The sequence below is a fragment of the Diceros bicornis genome, chromosome 5 (genome assembly GCF_020826845.1).
Source record: "Diceros bicornis minor isolate mBicDic1 chromosome 5, mDicBic1.mat.cur, whole genome shotgun sequence".
NCBI classification, from domain to species: domain Eukaryota; kingdom Metazoa; phylum Chordata; class Mammalia; order Perissodactyla; family Rhinocerotidae; genus Diceros; species Diceros bicornis.
The window spans coordinates 10,912,078-10,928,968 of NC_080744.1; the positions used below are offsets into that span (position 1 = coordinate 10,912,078).

General features: G+C 38.4%; 1 protein-coding gene across 1 annotated transcript in view; it reads right to left on the bottom strand.

The window, feature by feature from the left end:
• The window catches only part of MIA2 (MIA SH3 domain ER export factor 2), a 99,967-nt gene extending 87,797 nt beyond the window's left edge, over positions 1-12,170 (bottom strand). The window contains exons 1-4 of the mRNA XM_058540680.1: positions 12,041-12,170; positions 9,794-9,927; positions 7,573-7,659; positions 3,389-4,619 (exon numbers count right to left, since the gene is read on the bottom strand). Coding sequence (XP_058396663.1) covers positions 3,389-4,619; positions 7,573-7,659; positions 9,794-9,927; positions 12,041-12,155 — 1,567 coding nt within the window. The 5' untranslated portion in view covers positions 12,156-12,170. The remainder of the gene's footprint in view (positions 1-3,388; positions 4,620-7,572; positions 7,660-9,793; positions 9,928-12,040) is intronic.
• Between the last annotated feature and the right edge of the window lie 4,721 nt (positions 12,171-16,891).

Sequence of the window (16,891 nt, forward strand, 5' to 3'; positions counted from 1 at the left end):
TATACAACCATGTTTGGGGCTTTGGGGAGAAGAAAAACAAAAGTTTAAAAAAAAAAGTTCTGACTAGTCTTAGCCTGAAGTATAGTATTCAAGTAAACTTTGGGATTTACTTCTCAGTTACTTTTTTTTTTTTTTTTTTGTGAGGGAGATCAGCCCTGAGCTAACATCCGTGCTAATCCTCCTCTTTTTGCTGAGGAAGACCGGCTCTGAGCTAACATCTATTGCCAATCCTCCTCCTTTTTTTCCTCAAAGCCCCAGTAGATAGTTGTATGTCATAGCTGCACATCCTTCTAGTTGCTGTACGTGGGACGTGGCCTCAACATGGCCGGAGAAGCGGTGGGTCCCGGAGAAGCGGTGGGTCGGTGCGCACCCGGGATCTGAACCCGGGCCGCCAGCAGCAGAGCGCGCGCACTTAACCACTAAGCCACCGGGCTGGTCCCTCAGTTACTTTTTAAGACAAGGATAGCAAAGTGTCAGTGCAGTCTGTAAAATTAAAGAGTAGTAGGTCAATTATTCAATGTTTAATTTCGCTATGAATTTAACACAGCATGTTGATGCTGTCACTTATTTAGCATTGTTTAAAAGATGAAGGTCCCAAGTGAGCAAACACATATCAGTAATTTAATAATGCCATCTGTGGACATTAAAGTTAAAAATGAGCAATCAAGTCAGGAGTCTGAATACAAGGGGACTGTTGTAAATACAGGATTCATAGTGATCTACAATGATGTTTAATGCATTAAGGGAAAAGGGGCTTATTCAATAATTAATTACGGTCAAATTTATCTGTGGCTAAATTGAGTCTTTTAAAATATTGTTTTAAACTGCATTAGAAATAAATATATATGTTAAGAAGAATGAATATTTCCTATAGTATTTTCATATTTAATTACAATTTCAAGGTATTATTTTCACATGACTTAAATCTAAGCTTTAAGATTTACGTCAGCAGGACCAGCCCCGTGGCGTAGTGGTTAAGTGCTTGTGCTCCGCTGCTGGCGGCCCAGGTTCTGATCCTGGGTGAGCACCGAGGCACCACTTGTCAGGCCATGCTGCGGCAGCATCCCATATAACGCAGAGGAAGATGGGCACAGATGTTAGCCCAGGGACAGTTTTCAGCAAAAAGAGGAGGATTGGCATGGATGTTAGCTCAGGGCTGATCTTCCTCACAAAAAAAAAAAAAAAAGATTTACGTTAGATACAGATATGCTTTTCTTACAATTGTTTATAAACAGAATTTTCTCAGATAAAATAATGAATAATTTTTCATATTTAACTGTACTTGGGGAACTCATTATTTAAATAAGCTCAACTGGAGTCCTTTTGTAAAATAATTATTAATATTATAATATAAATAACTGCTCTCTAATTTATCTGTTTTGCAAATTCTTATATCAGCATATTAGTTTTTCTGTAAACATGGTTATCTCAAGTCTCAGCCTTTCACAAACATTGATTCAAGATCAGTGATTCATTTTTCTTATGCATTCTTTCTAAATAAAGCACATTTTCATTTGTTATTCCCTAAAAGTTATTGAAATTATCTGAAAATATTGGCTGTTTTAGCTATTTCTCCAATATCCAGAAAATATGGCTTGTGGTTTTATCTGAATCCTTCTTTTAGTATTCTTTTTCTAAAACAGATTTTGCATGACCCTAGGTTGTTTTTAGTTTAATTAATATTGTAATATTTTGGAATAATCCACCTTGTTTATATAGTATGACATATCCTTTTTCTGAAACTTAAAGGAATTTCTGAATATTTTTATAAAAGTCCCTCAAAACTAGTTCTAATTGCATAAATGCCCGATTCTCATTTGATTATTCACCAAGTTTTTCACATTTAGAAATTCTCCCAGCATCAGTAAATGAAATGATAAATAAATTCTACTAAAATGATATTCAGATGCTTTGGAGTTTCTGTCAATATGCTGTAAAATATTTTTATATATCTATATTTTGAATCTTCTGTATTTCTGGGCTTGATATTGTTGTGTTGTCTTAGTCTCTCTTCTTCCCAATTACTCTTATCTGCTTTTTCACAAATATTCTTTTAGGATCTAATAAGTTTAGAACAAAATAATTTCCTCTTTAGTCTTTGACCATCTAGCTCTCCAATGTTTTTAGTCGTGAAAAGCATCACACCTACACCTTTCTCATTTCGAAAAGGGTTAGAATCTAAAGTCTATATTCTGGTTGAGGATGTTGATCAAGTAAAGAGCTCAGATTTTGGAGAATATTAAGAAATGACATATAGTTCTGGAAATTCAAGAAAATCAACTAGGTCTAATGGAAAAGTGTTTCCTTCTGAGTTTGCAACATTGTTGATCTTGTCTCAGGAAAGGTTTTCTGTCATTTTAGGGTTCAATTGTTTCTGTGTTATTGGCTAATATTTGCTGAGCTTCTAATCTGTCCATCATAGAGACATCAGAATGAAGATGTGGGAAAGTCATACTATATATTGCTTCACGTAAAATACAGTCCACATGTTTTTAATCATAGCAGTTACTAGAAACCTGGACATGTAGATCTAGAAGTATCCTCTGATACTCTGCCGTCTTCTGCTGCCCTCTGTTGAGCTCTCAGAATTGAGACTGGAGGGAGAAAGTTAAAAACTTTTTACCTTATTTTTGCTTGAGTTTCCTTATTATTTTGTACACTTAAAGAAAACCCTTGGTAACATAGGTCTTCCTGGGGTAGGGGAGGGAACTACAGACCTAGAATAAAATATTATTTAGGAATCAAGACTATTTTGAATTACTGAAGTTTCCCTTAGCTTAGGTTTCTAAGAAAACCATTCAAATACAGTTACATTGGGAAGACGTAAATGAGCTAAAAGTGAGTGTAAATAAGCAAAAATCATCATCTACCAGAATAGGAAGTCCATGGAAATAGTTTAAAATAGATTAATCAAAGCAAAACAATATGAAGATTTTTATTTAGAAAATAGAGATAAGTACTAAAAGAAATTTGCTTTAAAAAAAAAAAATTATTGTCCCTGGGACAGAAGTGGGAGTAGAGATAGACAGAGGGAACAGAAATTGCTTTTGTTAAGAGAGAAAAAAAAAGCCTTAGCACCATTTATATTTTTAAACCTGTTTACATATAATACTTTGATAAATATAAAATTTACTGTAAAATTCCTTAAGAACTTCTTGGAACATCCATATATCTCCAATCATTCTGTTCCCTTGGGATTTTATTTTCTAAAATTAAGATCAAAGTCCCAAAGTAAACCAGAAACTGGTAAAGGATGGTTGATAAGGTTGTTGTTGATTATTGGGTATTTTGAAAAACATGGATTCCTGGACTTTTTCATCTGATTTGTACTTATAAAAATAAATTATGTTTAAAAAGTGTATTATATTATAGACATTTTTATACCAACCTGACTGACTGTATCTGCTTTTCAACTTTATAACTTTCATATTATCTGTTGGATAATTTTCAACTGAAAATTCCTCTGTTTCATCATTTTCAGCTACATTATTTTCGTCTAGTGTCTGCTTGGAAAATGGTAATTCTCTTTCCTTTGGAATGTTCTGGAAGTTCCAAGGGTTGTCAAACTTATACAAGAACTTTTTAAAATATGGTAAGGTATCAGAATCATCTCTTTTCTCTAAGACTCTTTCCTTGCCTATTTGATCTTCAGTTTCCATAATTTTTATTGTTTTTATTTCTTGTTCTTTATCAGGGTCAAATTCACTTATTGGAGAATGTTCATGTTTATCTTCTCCACCTCCTTCTTCATTTTTTCCATCATCTGACATAACTTTATCTTCATTGGCATATGCAAAGCCTAGCATACTAAAACCAAAATCAAACCAACTTGGCTTGAGAATTGAGCTATAATTAGTGACTGTGTCTTCTTTTTTGGTTAATATTTCTGTACACGGAACTGTGGGTTCTTCCTCAGATGATATGGAATTAGGAACATCTTGTAGTGGTGGATTGCTCTCTTTGGACAATAATTCAAGCCCTGTATCCTCACCCCCAAAGCCTAAATAACTTATAAATCTACTACCAAACCAACCAGTGGCTTGAGGATGGAGAATGTGCTCTGACTCGGCCGTTAGTTCAGACTGTTTCTTTGGCACTGAATCGAATTCTGACTCAGGTTCTTGCTTATGTTCTGTTTGGGGCTCACCATTATTTAATTCCTCTAGGTCATTCTCATCTTCTACTGCTATTTTTCTACTTCGAAATGAGCTTTCTTGTGGAGGCTCAATAACTGAGTCAAAAGCCTTCCCTTCACCTTGTTCCCTTCCGAACCCAAACCATCCTTTTATGTTTGGCACAGTTGAAGATGGTGGGACATGATCCACTTCTGGAATAGGATCCTGTTCCACACGACCCGCTTCTGCTCCTTCCCAGTCTTTTGATTCACTAGTACTTCTGATGCCTTCAGGAGCCTCTGATGCTGGAAATCGGTCTGCAAACAGAGTACTTTCAGAAGTTGAATAAAATCCAGGTTCTATCTGAAAAGCACTTTCATATACACTAAATTTTTGTTTATCTTCTTCATATGGATATATATTTTCACCATTATCACTGTTTAACTCACTATCTTCATTTTCAAATGGGTAGCTTACTCCAAGAAGACAAAGAAAATCAGATTCCTAAAAGGAAAAAAATTATGATTGACATACAAAACTCCATGTTTCTCCCTAAATCATTTAAAATGGATGACTATGATTTTCCCAAGACCACACAACTAGCTCAACAGCAGAGCAAAAACTAAAATCAAATCTCCTAATCTCAACCACTTGTATCACAGCTGACTTTTCAGGGTTAATGATATAAACTTAAATAAAAATCCTTTACATTAGGATCTATTTGTTATTAAATAGTTGAAGAATTTGAGAAGCAGAAACAATCAAGGCTTTGGGTATATTCTGCAAATAAACTGATGAAATGGCATACATGTCCACAAACTCTTACTCCTCCTAAGAGAGCACTGAATGGACACAGGAGGCTGTGTAGTGATTTGAGGGAGAGGAGTTTCACAGCACATGGTCACAGCTCAGACGGACCAGAAACTGTAAAGCTTGAAGCCCTGGTTAAAAGCAGCACTAAAACATTTAGACTGCTTTTATTGAGATATTGCATATAGCCAATGGAGGTGGGGATTTTCTCACTCATCTCACAGAACAACCAAATCATCAAGAAGAAAAATGGTAAAGCTATTCTTTTTTAAATCTGAAGGTATGAAACAGTGATATGTATGCACTGCTCTTTGAATATTACCCCTATGAAATGAGAATAAAGTTCAGAATTTTTGAAAATAAGCTTCAGAATTACAATTTTACTATATATTTTTGGCACTGCAATATAGGAGGTGATTAAAAACAGACTCTGGAGCCAAATTCTCTGGATTCAAATCCTGACCCTGCCATTTACTAGCTCTGTAACCTTGGGTGAATCATATGAGCTAGCTTTTTGTGTGTGTGTGTGAGGAAGATCAGCCCTGAGCTAACATCCATGCCCATCCTCCTCTTTTTGCTGAGGAAGACTGGCTAACATCCGTGCCCATCTTTCTCCACTTTATATGGGATGCCGCCACAGCATGGCTTGACAAGTGGTGCACTGGTGCACTCTCGGGATCCAAACCCAGGCCACCAGCAGCGCAGCGCGCGCACTTAACCTCTACACCACAGGGCCGGCCCCTACGTGAGCTTTCTATACCTCAGTCTTATCTGTAAAATGAGAATAATGACAGTACCTACCTTATGGGGTGTTGTGAGGATTAAATGAATCAAGTTCTTAGAACAGTAACTGTCTCTAGAAAACACTAGCCTAATCTAGCCCAAGGTTACACTGCCCCAGATGAGCCAGTAATGCAAGGGTAAAAAGGCTCAACCCCTTGCCTCTTTTGAGGACAACTCTGAAAGGCCATCCCAGCTTCAGAGTTCCTTATGGAATCAACTGAGACCTTTGTTGCAACTGCATCACAGTTTGCTTTCTCTCTCTGCCCAATCCCACTTTTTCTTTTGTTCCCTCACAGGTGCTATTCCCAAGAGTACTCCCTAGTAAACTTCTTAGATGCAAAGGTCCAGCTCAGAATCTATTTCCCAGAGAACTTGACCTAAGAATTTGGGGCTTCATATGCTTGCTATGTGCTCTGCACTATGCTAGGTGCTGGAATTCTACAGTAAATAATGAAAAAAAGTAATTATAAATTGTGACAAGTGCTATGGAGGAAACAAACAGGAATCTGTGATTAAGAGCAGTAATTCTGTTAGAATCGTCATGGAAGGCCTCTCTGAGGTACTAATGTTTAAGCTGTGACCTAAAGGATAAGAAGGAACTAGCCAAGTGAAGAACTTGGGGAAAGCATGCCAACCAGAGGGAATAGCCTGTTTGAATCTCTGGGCTGGGAAGAGCTTGGCATGTTCTAAGAACAGTCAACAGGCCAGTGTGGCCAAGAGCATAGTGCATGAGGGGAGAGTGGCATTAGACAGGGTCAGCAGGGGAGGCCGGAGCGTGTCATGCAGAGCCACGGTACGGATTCAGGGCTTAATTCCAGGTTCAATGAAAAGCCATTAAGGGACTTTGAACCAAAGGAATGACATGGTCTGATTTTTTTGTTTTTGTTTTTGTTTTTATAAGATTCATTACTGTTTGGAGAGTGGATTGGAAGAGGGCACAAGTAGAGGCAGGGAGACCAGTTAGAAGGCTGCTCTAGTATTGTACTCAAGAGATGATGATGCTTTAGATTAGGCGTACGGGGAGAATGACAATGACGAGAAGACAATATACTCCAGATATTTTTTGGAGATAAAACTGACAGGACCAGTAATTATACAGTAAATGGACAGTTAGTCCCAGAATTTGTGCTGAGAAAGAACTGATAATAGACAGTTTGCTTAACTAGGCAGACTCACTTCACACTGACCTCATTTAAGGTAAATTGGCTTAATCTGGAATCTGAATTAAAGGGGCTAATCAAATTCACATATTGAAAAGTCACCTTCTGATTCCCCTTCCCGTTATCAAGCCCAACATTATCAAACCCAATATTATCAAGCTCATTTAAAACTCCAGTGGCAACAGAGGTTGTACAGATACGAGACCTAGAGAGTATGAAGGGAAATAAATTTTTTCCTAGTAGGACAATAACATTAGTAATAATATCTAACACTTACATAGCACTTACTAAGCACTGTTCTATGTACTTTACATATGCTCATTTTTTCCTCAATAAATTTATGAGATAGCATTATATTATAATCATTCTCATTTTCCAGATGAGAAAATTGTCACACAAGGCCACATAGCTACTAAGTGGCTGAGTCAGGTTTTGAACTTGGTCCACCTCCAGAATCCGTCTCTAACCACTGCACTCTACTGCTTGTCTGTTAATTTTTCAGAAGGCAAAATCTTTGCCTGTCATCAACTTTGTCTTACCTAATTTTATTCACACACTCAAACTATTCCTAGAGTGAGTTCTCAGACCAACTATTTTATGTATTCACTATACAAGATACATAACACATGGGCACTTATACTACAGAAAACTGTTTTAGCTGAGAAATTTTAAATTCAATTAATAACCAAAATGAGTTTACTCACTTTAGTTGATATTTGAATTTCCTCAGATATGAACACCTCTTCAATCTGGACTGCATCTCTGGGAAAATAGCCAAAGTCCCTTCCTTTCTATCGAAATGAAGAACAAAGATTAGCCAGGAAGAGTGACCAAAGCAATAATAACTATTGAGCCTAATTTTGCCCCATGTCCTTGGCTCTCATCTATTTCAAATCACAAACATTAATTGGCTTTCCTTTGCTGTCTAAAAGAAAGTGAGGGAAATCAGATCCCTGTCCTTATCCAAAAGAACAGCATTCATTTGAGGGAACAAAGAGCCAAGCTGTAAAGCTTTTTCAAACTTTCAAACTTCAGAGGGAAAACCATCCCACATACTCATTTTCTTCCTTTTTGTGTTCTTTAAAGACCTGTCTTGCCCAGGTGGACCACAGATTTACACAAGTAAGCCCGGGATATCAAAGGCAAGGGAATGGTGGCAGGAGCCAAGCTAGACGGAGCTGTGACATGGTCAGCCTTTTCAAGATGTCAATCTCAGGTCAGAGGTTTAAATCAAGATAGTAAAGATCTATGAGTCCTCCAGAGAGGATTTGGTTCCATTCAACTTTTCTGGGACTACCTTGGGAACAGAGATCCTCTTAATCCAGTTTAAGCATATGCGAGCTGTCCCCTGAAAGTGAAGCCTTCACACAACCATGCTCAGCCCGTTTCCTAACCCTGTCAAAGTCTAAAGAACAAATTTCTTTTGGTCCTTTGACCCGGCACCATTACACGTCAATTGTGATTCTTCTAGCTCTGCAGTTGCTGCTACTATTTGGAACTCTGCAGCCCGTTTGCTTAAATAGCTGTCTGCCTGGACTAAACACCTAATGCACAAAACTGAGGGTGCTTGAAACTTCACCCTGGCTCCACACATTACACGCTGCTTTTGTGCGGAACTATCACGCTTTCTTTTCCTCTTATGATACCTACTGTGTCATTTTTCTTGTAGCTGCATTGGATGCCTCCAACACATTCAAGACATACACTGGCATGTTTAAGGGACCATTGGCAGTAAGGAATCTTGGGAGCTGCAGAGACCAGACAAACAATTCTGGCCAGCGACAGTCAGACGCTCGGTCTTACAGCCACTGACGGTAAAAAGCAGGATAGATCCAAATAGACTCTGCTCCTTCAAATAGCGATCACAGAGGCTACACAAGGGAGAGATGTGAGGTGTATTCAGTATGGAAATGATGTATGCATCAGGTTGGTCATGCTTGTCTAACTTGGAAGTAAAATTGTTTATCATGGCATCTTTTCATTATAAAGCATAACGATACAATCAAAGAGGCAAACCTATTTTCAACTGAAAACATTAATCATTAATTTTCCTGTGTTTACATTCACAGACATGATTCAAACTTCTAGGAATTTCAGTGTAATAGGAATTTAGGCCAAATAAAAGTCTCTCCCAGTTGTTCTTTTTTCCCATGAAAAATTCATATACCTCACTTCCCTAGGCTACTAATCTTTCTGAGGATCTCTTCAATAGCAACTCAGTCCTTCATTTGCTCAGAAACACATGTCTTTTAATTTGATTAACTAAAACTTCCCAATCTCCCTTAAATTTGGCCATTGGCAGCACCAAGGAATCCCTGGGGTTGCCTAGCTATCTCATAATCTCCATCAGTAACTCTGAAGTAGGTAAATTTACTCTCCAAGTAAATATAAAATCTAAGTTCAAAAACCACACATGCTATGTAAAATAATTTCAAGGCATTCTTAGTCCTCCATCCCAACCAGACTGCTTTCCCAAAATTCTGCTTTTATGGAAATTCTGGAACCAACACTGAATATGACCATTTTTTGCTTGTTTAAATATGTTAAATGTTATATACCTATATATATACCTATATATCACTTTGAAATTCTTAAAGTTTCTTTTTTTGTGTGTGAGGAAGACCAGCCCTGAGCTAACATCTGATGCCAATCCTCCTCTTTTTTGCTGAGGAAGACTGGCCCTGAGCTAACATCCGTGCCCATCTTCCTCTACTTTATATGGGATGCCTGCCACAGCGTGGCTTAACAAGCAGTACACGCCTGGGATCTGAACCAGTGAACCCCAGGCCACCACAGCAGAGCGCGCGCACTTAACCACTTGCGCCACCGGGCTGCCCAGGAAAGTTTCTTTAGGGATGAAAAGCGAGCATCCTTGTGCAAGTTGGTCATTTATTCTGCATTCAATTTTTAAGACTAGATACTTACACTTCCTGCCCACAAATCTTCCCTTTCTCCTGCAAGTTTAATATAAACAGATATCTCTTCTCCCTTAGTGAAGTTCAGGTATCGGCAGTCAGGTCCTCTGTAATCTCTCAAGGCTAAGACTCTGCTTATTAAAGCTATGTAAGAAAAACACAAAATTTAAATTAAAATGTCATTTCTCTGCCTCCCATCTTGCCCTCCTCCAATCCATCCTATGTATTTCCAAATGCTAATTTCTTCATAACATTTATGAACTCAAAAACCTACATAGACTTCCCGCTGCTCACAGAATCAATTCTAAGCTCTTTGGCTTGGTATTCAAGGCTGTCCATAACCTGCTCCTTCTTCCCCACTTAAAATGACTTCCTCTTATTTCTTTACAGTCAAGCTCATCTATCCATTGTCCCTGGAATGTGTCGCTGTCATTCTCGTCAGTAGGGAAGGGAAGGAAAAGATCATTAGTTTTCTCCCCAGCACCTACTATATTCTAGGCATTATGATAAGCTCTTTCCTATCTTTATTTTATTAAATCCTCAAAACAGACCTATGAGGTAAATAATCTCATCTTAGGCTAACACATGAGCCTTTAACTACGTCTTAGAGGAGCCAGATTTGCACTGAGGCTCTCTTCACTCACCATCCACGTTCCATATTCTGTGCTTTTCTTTCTGCCCCTTCAGTCTCTCTTCAGGGTCAACTCATATCCTACTTCCTCTATGAGACATCCCTAATCAGTCCAGCCTACTCTGCCCCTTCTCTGAACTTCATTCTTTTTTTTTTTTTGTGAGGAAGATCAGCCCTGTGCTAACATCTGCCAATCCTCCTCTTTTTTTTGCTGAGGAAGACTGGCCCTGGGCTAACATCCGTGCCCATCTTCCTCTACTTTATATGGGACGCCGCCACAGCATGGCTTGCCAAGCGGTGTGTTGGTGCTCCCCTGGGATCCGAAGCGGTGAACCCCAGTCCGCCACAGCGGAGTGCGAGCATCTAACCACTTGCGCCACCGGGCCAGCCCCTGAACTTCATTCTTATGTTGTATCACTATTTATTGTTTCATATTGACCTGTCCTGTCACCATTCACTAGAATGAAAATTCTTGGAGGGCAAGAAACTTATATTTTATTTTCTTCTTCTTAGATCAAAACCCCCCAGCCCCTCAGACCCAGCACATGACAGGCCCTCAATAACCATGAATGATCATAACCACATATGCTAGATTTAGGCCTTTAACACATAAAGTAATATACATACCATATTAACTATTATAATTATACTAACATATGTAAAACATTTTAATTAAGTCATGCAATTAAAGTTAAAATAACATTATATATTACTATAAATTTGAATGTTCCCTTTCCATGTTCTGTGTCTGGCCCTAAGGAAACTAAAATGAGATTGTAAAGAGGGAAAGAAAGATTATTATTATTATTTAAAAAATCTAGTAAACTTTCTCTATATATTACATTACATATCCAAATGATTAAGGAAAATGTTTACTCAAAAAATTTACTTATAAATTATTTATGTTTATACTAATAATATTTTGCACTTTTAATTTACATGTTGCAAATTAGAAATAATTCTCACATACCGAAGAGATAGAACATATTTAAAGCAATTTTAATATATTGGGATGCTATTCATTCTGCACCATAATGCTAATAACAGAAAATTAAGTTTTTAAGCAATAAAATGAAAATTAATTTCTCTTGGTAAAATATAGAAGTTTAATATTCAAGGATATAAATAAAATTATGTACTCCTAACACTAATTTCAGTATTTTTACTTAATAAGTAGACACAGAAATGATTAATGTTTGATAAAATTTAGACAATAAATCACAATGGTTTGAAATAAAAACATTTTTAGAAAACTAAAAAATATAAGGGCTTCATAAATAAAGAACTATTAAATGGCTTGATATCTTTTTTAATGCAAATCAATTACATTTATCTTATAAAACAGTAAAAGATCTGATTTGTGTGTTTTTGAGGTCTGGATTAATATTTTTATAATTTCTGATATATTTATGTACCAGGCTGATCTTTGCCCCTTTGTATATTTGCATTAAAAACTATCACAAAATGCTTTGCCTCCAGCATTTCCTTTTTATAGTGAACCATACTTTATAATTGCAAATATTTTGTAACGAATTAATGCTCATTTTTATCATACATGTCCACAATAACATTTTATGTCATTTCAGAGCCTCAGTTTAAGAGGGAAAAAAAAGCAAAGCAACTTACTTTCACATTCCAAGTCACCACATTTTTTAAAGTCGGCCAGCAGTTTTGTGCCTTCCAGACACTTTGTCAGAGAAATAATCAAAAGGAGGATTCTGTGAACTCCCAGCTCCGCCATGCTAAAACAAGCAGGAACCCCAAACAAGGTTTAAACCGACTGTTTAGGCTGTAGGTCCGCCAGCCCAAACAGGAGACATCCCACTCTCTTCACTAAATACAAGAGAAAGGGGTTTGGTTCTTTTTAATCCCTTCGTAACTACATTTTTCTATCAGTGTTTAGGCTTACCTTGAGAGAAAAACACTCTCCGTTCTCAATCTGCAGTGTCAGGTATCCAGATAATACCTAAGGGTTTAATAATTAACAGAGATTTTTAGTTGGACTCACGTCTTACAAAGGTGGCCCATGTAACACTGTCTCCCTTAAAGGCACCTGGCATTCCGCAGGACAATTCCTAAGCAGGCCTCCACAAAAAGGCAGTTCATTTCTCTCTTCAGGGAGCTCGGTCAAAACGTACAAACTGAGTGTTTGCTGCATGCAGACACCAGCATCAGTGGAGAAAGTATATAGTTACATGTAGAAGCAGTAATCATTTATGTTAAAAGCATGGTTTTGAAATATCATGATGAAAGTTATTTGAAAAAATATCCCACTTTCATATTTTAAAAATCTTTGGTGTTATTACGAAGTTGAAACTTGTATTTAGTTAAGAATAATAGTTACGGGGCCGGCCCCGTGGTCTAGTGGTTAAGTCTGGCAAGCTCTGCCCCAGGGTCACAGGTTCAGATTCCTGGCACGGACTGACACCACTCACCAGTGGCCATGCTGTGGCGGGGACCCACAGACAAAATAGAGGGCGATTGGCACAGATGTTAGCTCAAGGCGAATCTTCCTCAGGGGGAAAAAAAAAGAATAATAATTAAAATGTAGTAAGTACTTATTATGTCCCAGCTACTGTCTTAATCACTTAATCATGTGATCAGATTTAACCCTCACACCAACTCTCTAAAGCGGGTAATATTATCATCCCCATTTTTGCATATGAGGAAACTGAGGTACATAGAGATGGGCTAAATCACTTGCCCAGTGTCACACAGGGAGTGGAGAAGAATTTAAACCTCAGCCCTGCGACTCCCCTTACTCATAACCGCTGTGTCTTACCACCAAGAATCAAGTCATCTGCCACAGAAAGATGTCCACGCTCTCTGCAACAATGCTATTCCAGGAACAGCAAGTACAGGCTTATTCCATATTTAAAATTGCATACATTTTTCTGTAGGTGGAGAGAATGAGAGAGATGTCTGAAAGAATCTTCCTCCATACGGTAGGAGTACACAGTGTGCTTTCAAGTTGTATTCACTTTCTTCTTTGTACTTTTCTATATTGTTTGACTTTTTTAAAATCAGTGAGGATGTATCATTTTAAAATAACAGTAAACCTATGAAAATCACGTTATTTGAATGTTATTATGGTTTACAAAAGGGATCAAAGCCCTATATTGGGAATTTTTGTGTAAAACACTAGATCTCAGTAGATTTTCAGAAACCACAGTTGTCGTACTTCACTCTTGAGAAAATATTTTTCTAAGCCTTTTTTTGCTGTACCCTCTCACTGTATCTCAGGCCTATCAGCGTGTAATCGGTTTACAGAATGCAGCCCTTGTATGACACCACACCTCCCTCTAGTGCCTGACATAAACAAGACAAATATCCAGTACCTGAGCAAACTAAAGTAAAGGACTTTTGCTTTCAAAGTCCTAAAAAAGGACGTGTGTTTTCTGTTTGTTTGTTTTCCAAAAACAATAATTAGTAGGAAGCCTGCTTTCTCGGATCAAAGATTTTTACGTCCTTAGGATCTGATAGAGCATGAATTTGAGGATCATTGGCTTGCACTCAGAGCACGGCATAGCTGTGCACATCCACACTCAAAAAGATGTAGCTTAGTTTCTTGAATACTTTTGCAAATCTATAGGCTATGTCGTCAAAGACATTTAAAGAAAGATTAGCTCTTCAGCTTCAAAATTTGGCACAGGGTTATTAGCATAATTTATAACATCAAATAGAGAATATTTCATAATTAATATACTTTATCCTTTATTGTATTCAATATTAAAGACATTACAGCTCAATTCTGCACCAATTAATTTAGTTATATTGTAAGTTAAGACAGAGAAGAACCCAGATAAATTTAAATTTGTCTATTGATTGGCCTGAAGGAGATTTGAGTCAAGAAAAACGAGAAAAATTGTTGCCTAAGATAGCAGCCTGGAGAGATTTGCTTTTATAGAAATGCTCCCACTTTCTTGCTACTTGATGCACTCAGATGATCTCATTCCATGTTTAGATTGTTATTTAAATATATCCTAACAAGATATCTGAAAATGTGGTAGCACAATGGTAACTGTATCCAACAGACTCGGATGAAGAGGTGATGGAGGAAGGGATAAGAGCATTTAGTTTAAAGAAACCAAAGTATCGAACTTTCACTATAACAACAGTCATGTTAATTTAGCCAGGTATTATCTAATTGCTGATGCATTTTTCAGATCAAGTGTTGTGTCAATATTAAAATATAATACTGCTGCTGAGGAAGATTTTATGGTAACAGTCAGGAATACTGATTTGGAAAGCCTGTAGCATTCTTCAGAAACCATACAGGAGGTAAGAGAACCTACTGCATAAAGCTAAAGAATGAATCATCAAAGCCACATATGTTCAGTATCTCAGCAATAGTATCACAGAGCAACCCTTTCCACGAGAATGTAAAGATATCATCACCAATGCTGCACTTCTACTGCTTGGTAAGGTTATTTCTGACTCTGTATAGTACTGTCTTCTCTCTCAATACCTCAGATTTCCTGAAGTGGGAACATATTTCCTTCCACCAGCTGTCTGTTAGTCTGGCAATTTATAAGATAGAGAAATTTGATTAGAAGTTGCTTGGGGAAAGCTGAGCTGAGGAAGCCAGGGTGTTTTTTTCTAGGGAGGGGGCACTAGGACAGAGCCTTTGGAAACAGTTCCCGTGGCAGACAGCTGTGCAGTGTGAGATCAAGCCCAGGAGAGACTGAGATTCAAACTGGTGTGGAAGACATGAAGGTGGCCCCCCACGCTCCCTCTTCAAGAAGAGGCTTTCTGCGCAGCTGCAGGGAGTGCAGTTAGCAGACAGCCTCCCTCTGGCAGCTACTTCAAGGTCTGCCCCAGCTGCAGAGAGCCCCCTCACCCAAGATCGCCCCTTCCCGGTGATCTAGTGAATTTGGTGAATAAATGACGAGAGAGTACAAAGGCAGGGCTGCAATGGCAGCCTGATGTGGGCACCTCTCCCTCCAGAGCTCCTGCTGGGTTGACTGAAGCTTTGTAGAGCCTGTAGTGCAGTTTGACTTCCCCCTCTGCCCAGTCCTGCTGTCTCCCTCTTCCTTTCATAGGGGTTGATCCCTTGAATTCCAACTCTGTTTCAGCCTTTACTGCGAGAGGACCCAACCTCAGAAGCTAGTGATCCACAGGTGCAAAAAGAGGAGACGGTAGAACACGCACATTTTGGCCCATCATTTGTGCTAGTCACTCCGTGGCTCTTTTTACCTTTGCTGCTTTTGTGTTGCTGAAGGCCGTGTTTCAATTCTGCCCACTTTTTCTCATTCTGTCTGTATCAGTCAGAGTTCTAGCAGGTAACAGAAGGGTATTCCATTTTGAGGGATGGCACTCCTCAACGATTGAGGAGATTTTAATGAAGGACTATTTACAAAGGTGTGGGCAGGGTTAAGGGAAACCAACAAGGGATGTAACACCCCCAGGCCTGAAGGAACGGTGTCCACTGCCTGGAGAGAACTATAGGAGAGAGCTGCCTGGCAGGAACTTGAAGCCTTCGGTAAAGGAACTCAGACAAGAGAACCTCACTCTTCTAATTTCTGATCTGATGGTAGCACCCATTGACCAAACCCAGCCAGATGCCAGAGAATAAGGGAACCCTTTGAGGCAGTCCTAAGGTCTGTGTTCCAGGGACACAGAGCAGAGTGGCAAAGAGTGGAGAGTGGATTGGGAGGAGCAAAAAGAGAATACCCCACACACTGTCATCATTCCTTTACTATGTATTTTTGAATAATAGCATGCAACATCCTCTACATCCAAGATGATATCTGTGTGATATGTGCAGATCAGGGGACTGAATTGATTACTCTCATCAATGGGTAAGAAAGAAATTTAATGTTTGTTGAGCACCAACTTTGTATCAGTGTATGTATTTCACATACACATCTCATCTTCCAGGATGGGCTTTATTTACTGAATGCCTATGATGTGTCACTCTTCTAGGGACTAGAGGTACAGGAGTGAACAGGACAAAGTCCTTGCTCTCATGGACCTTGCATGCAAATGAAGGGAGACAGACAAGAACAAGCAAACAAATAAATGAACGAGATAATTGCAGGTACTGATAAGTTATTATGCAGAAAAGTGTCTACTTAGATAAAGTTGTCAGGGAAGGCATCTCCGGAGAGCGACATTTGACTTAAGAGGAGGGAATAGGAAGGCAGACATTCTGTGCAGGGGGAAGAATTAACGAGGAAGTCGTACTTCATTGTCTGAAGTTTGATCGCCAAAGATTTAAAGAAAAAATGAAGGAGGCATATTGGATGCATTCCAGTATGTCAGAAACAAGGCTTAAAGGTGAAACTAACAGGCATATATAATCAAGAAACATAAAGGCAGATGGAGAGTGGTAGGAGATGGAGTAGGAGACAGACAGAGGTCCAATCATGCATTTTTTGTGGAAAAGAGTGTGAGTTTCATTCTAAGTGCAGTGGGAAGCCAGAGGAAGCTTTAAGGAAGGGAATGACATTATTTGTGTCTTTATCATACAACTTC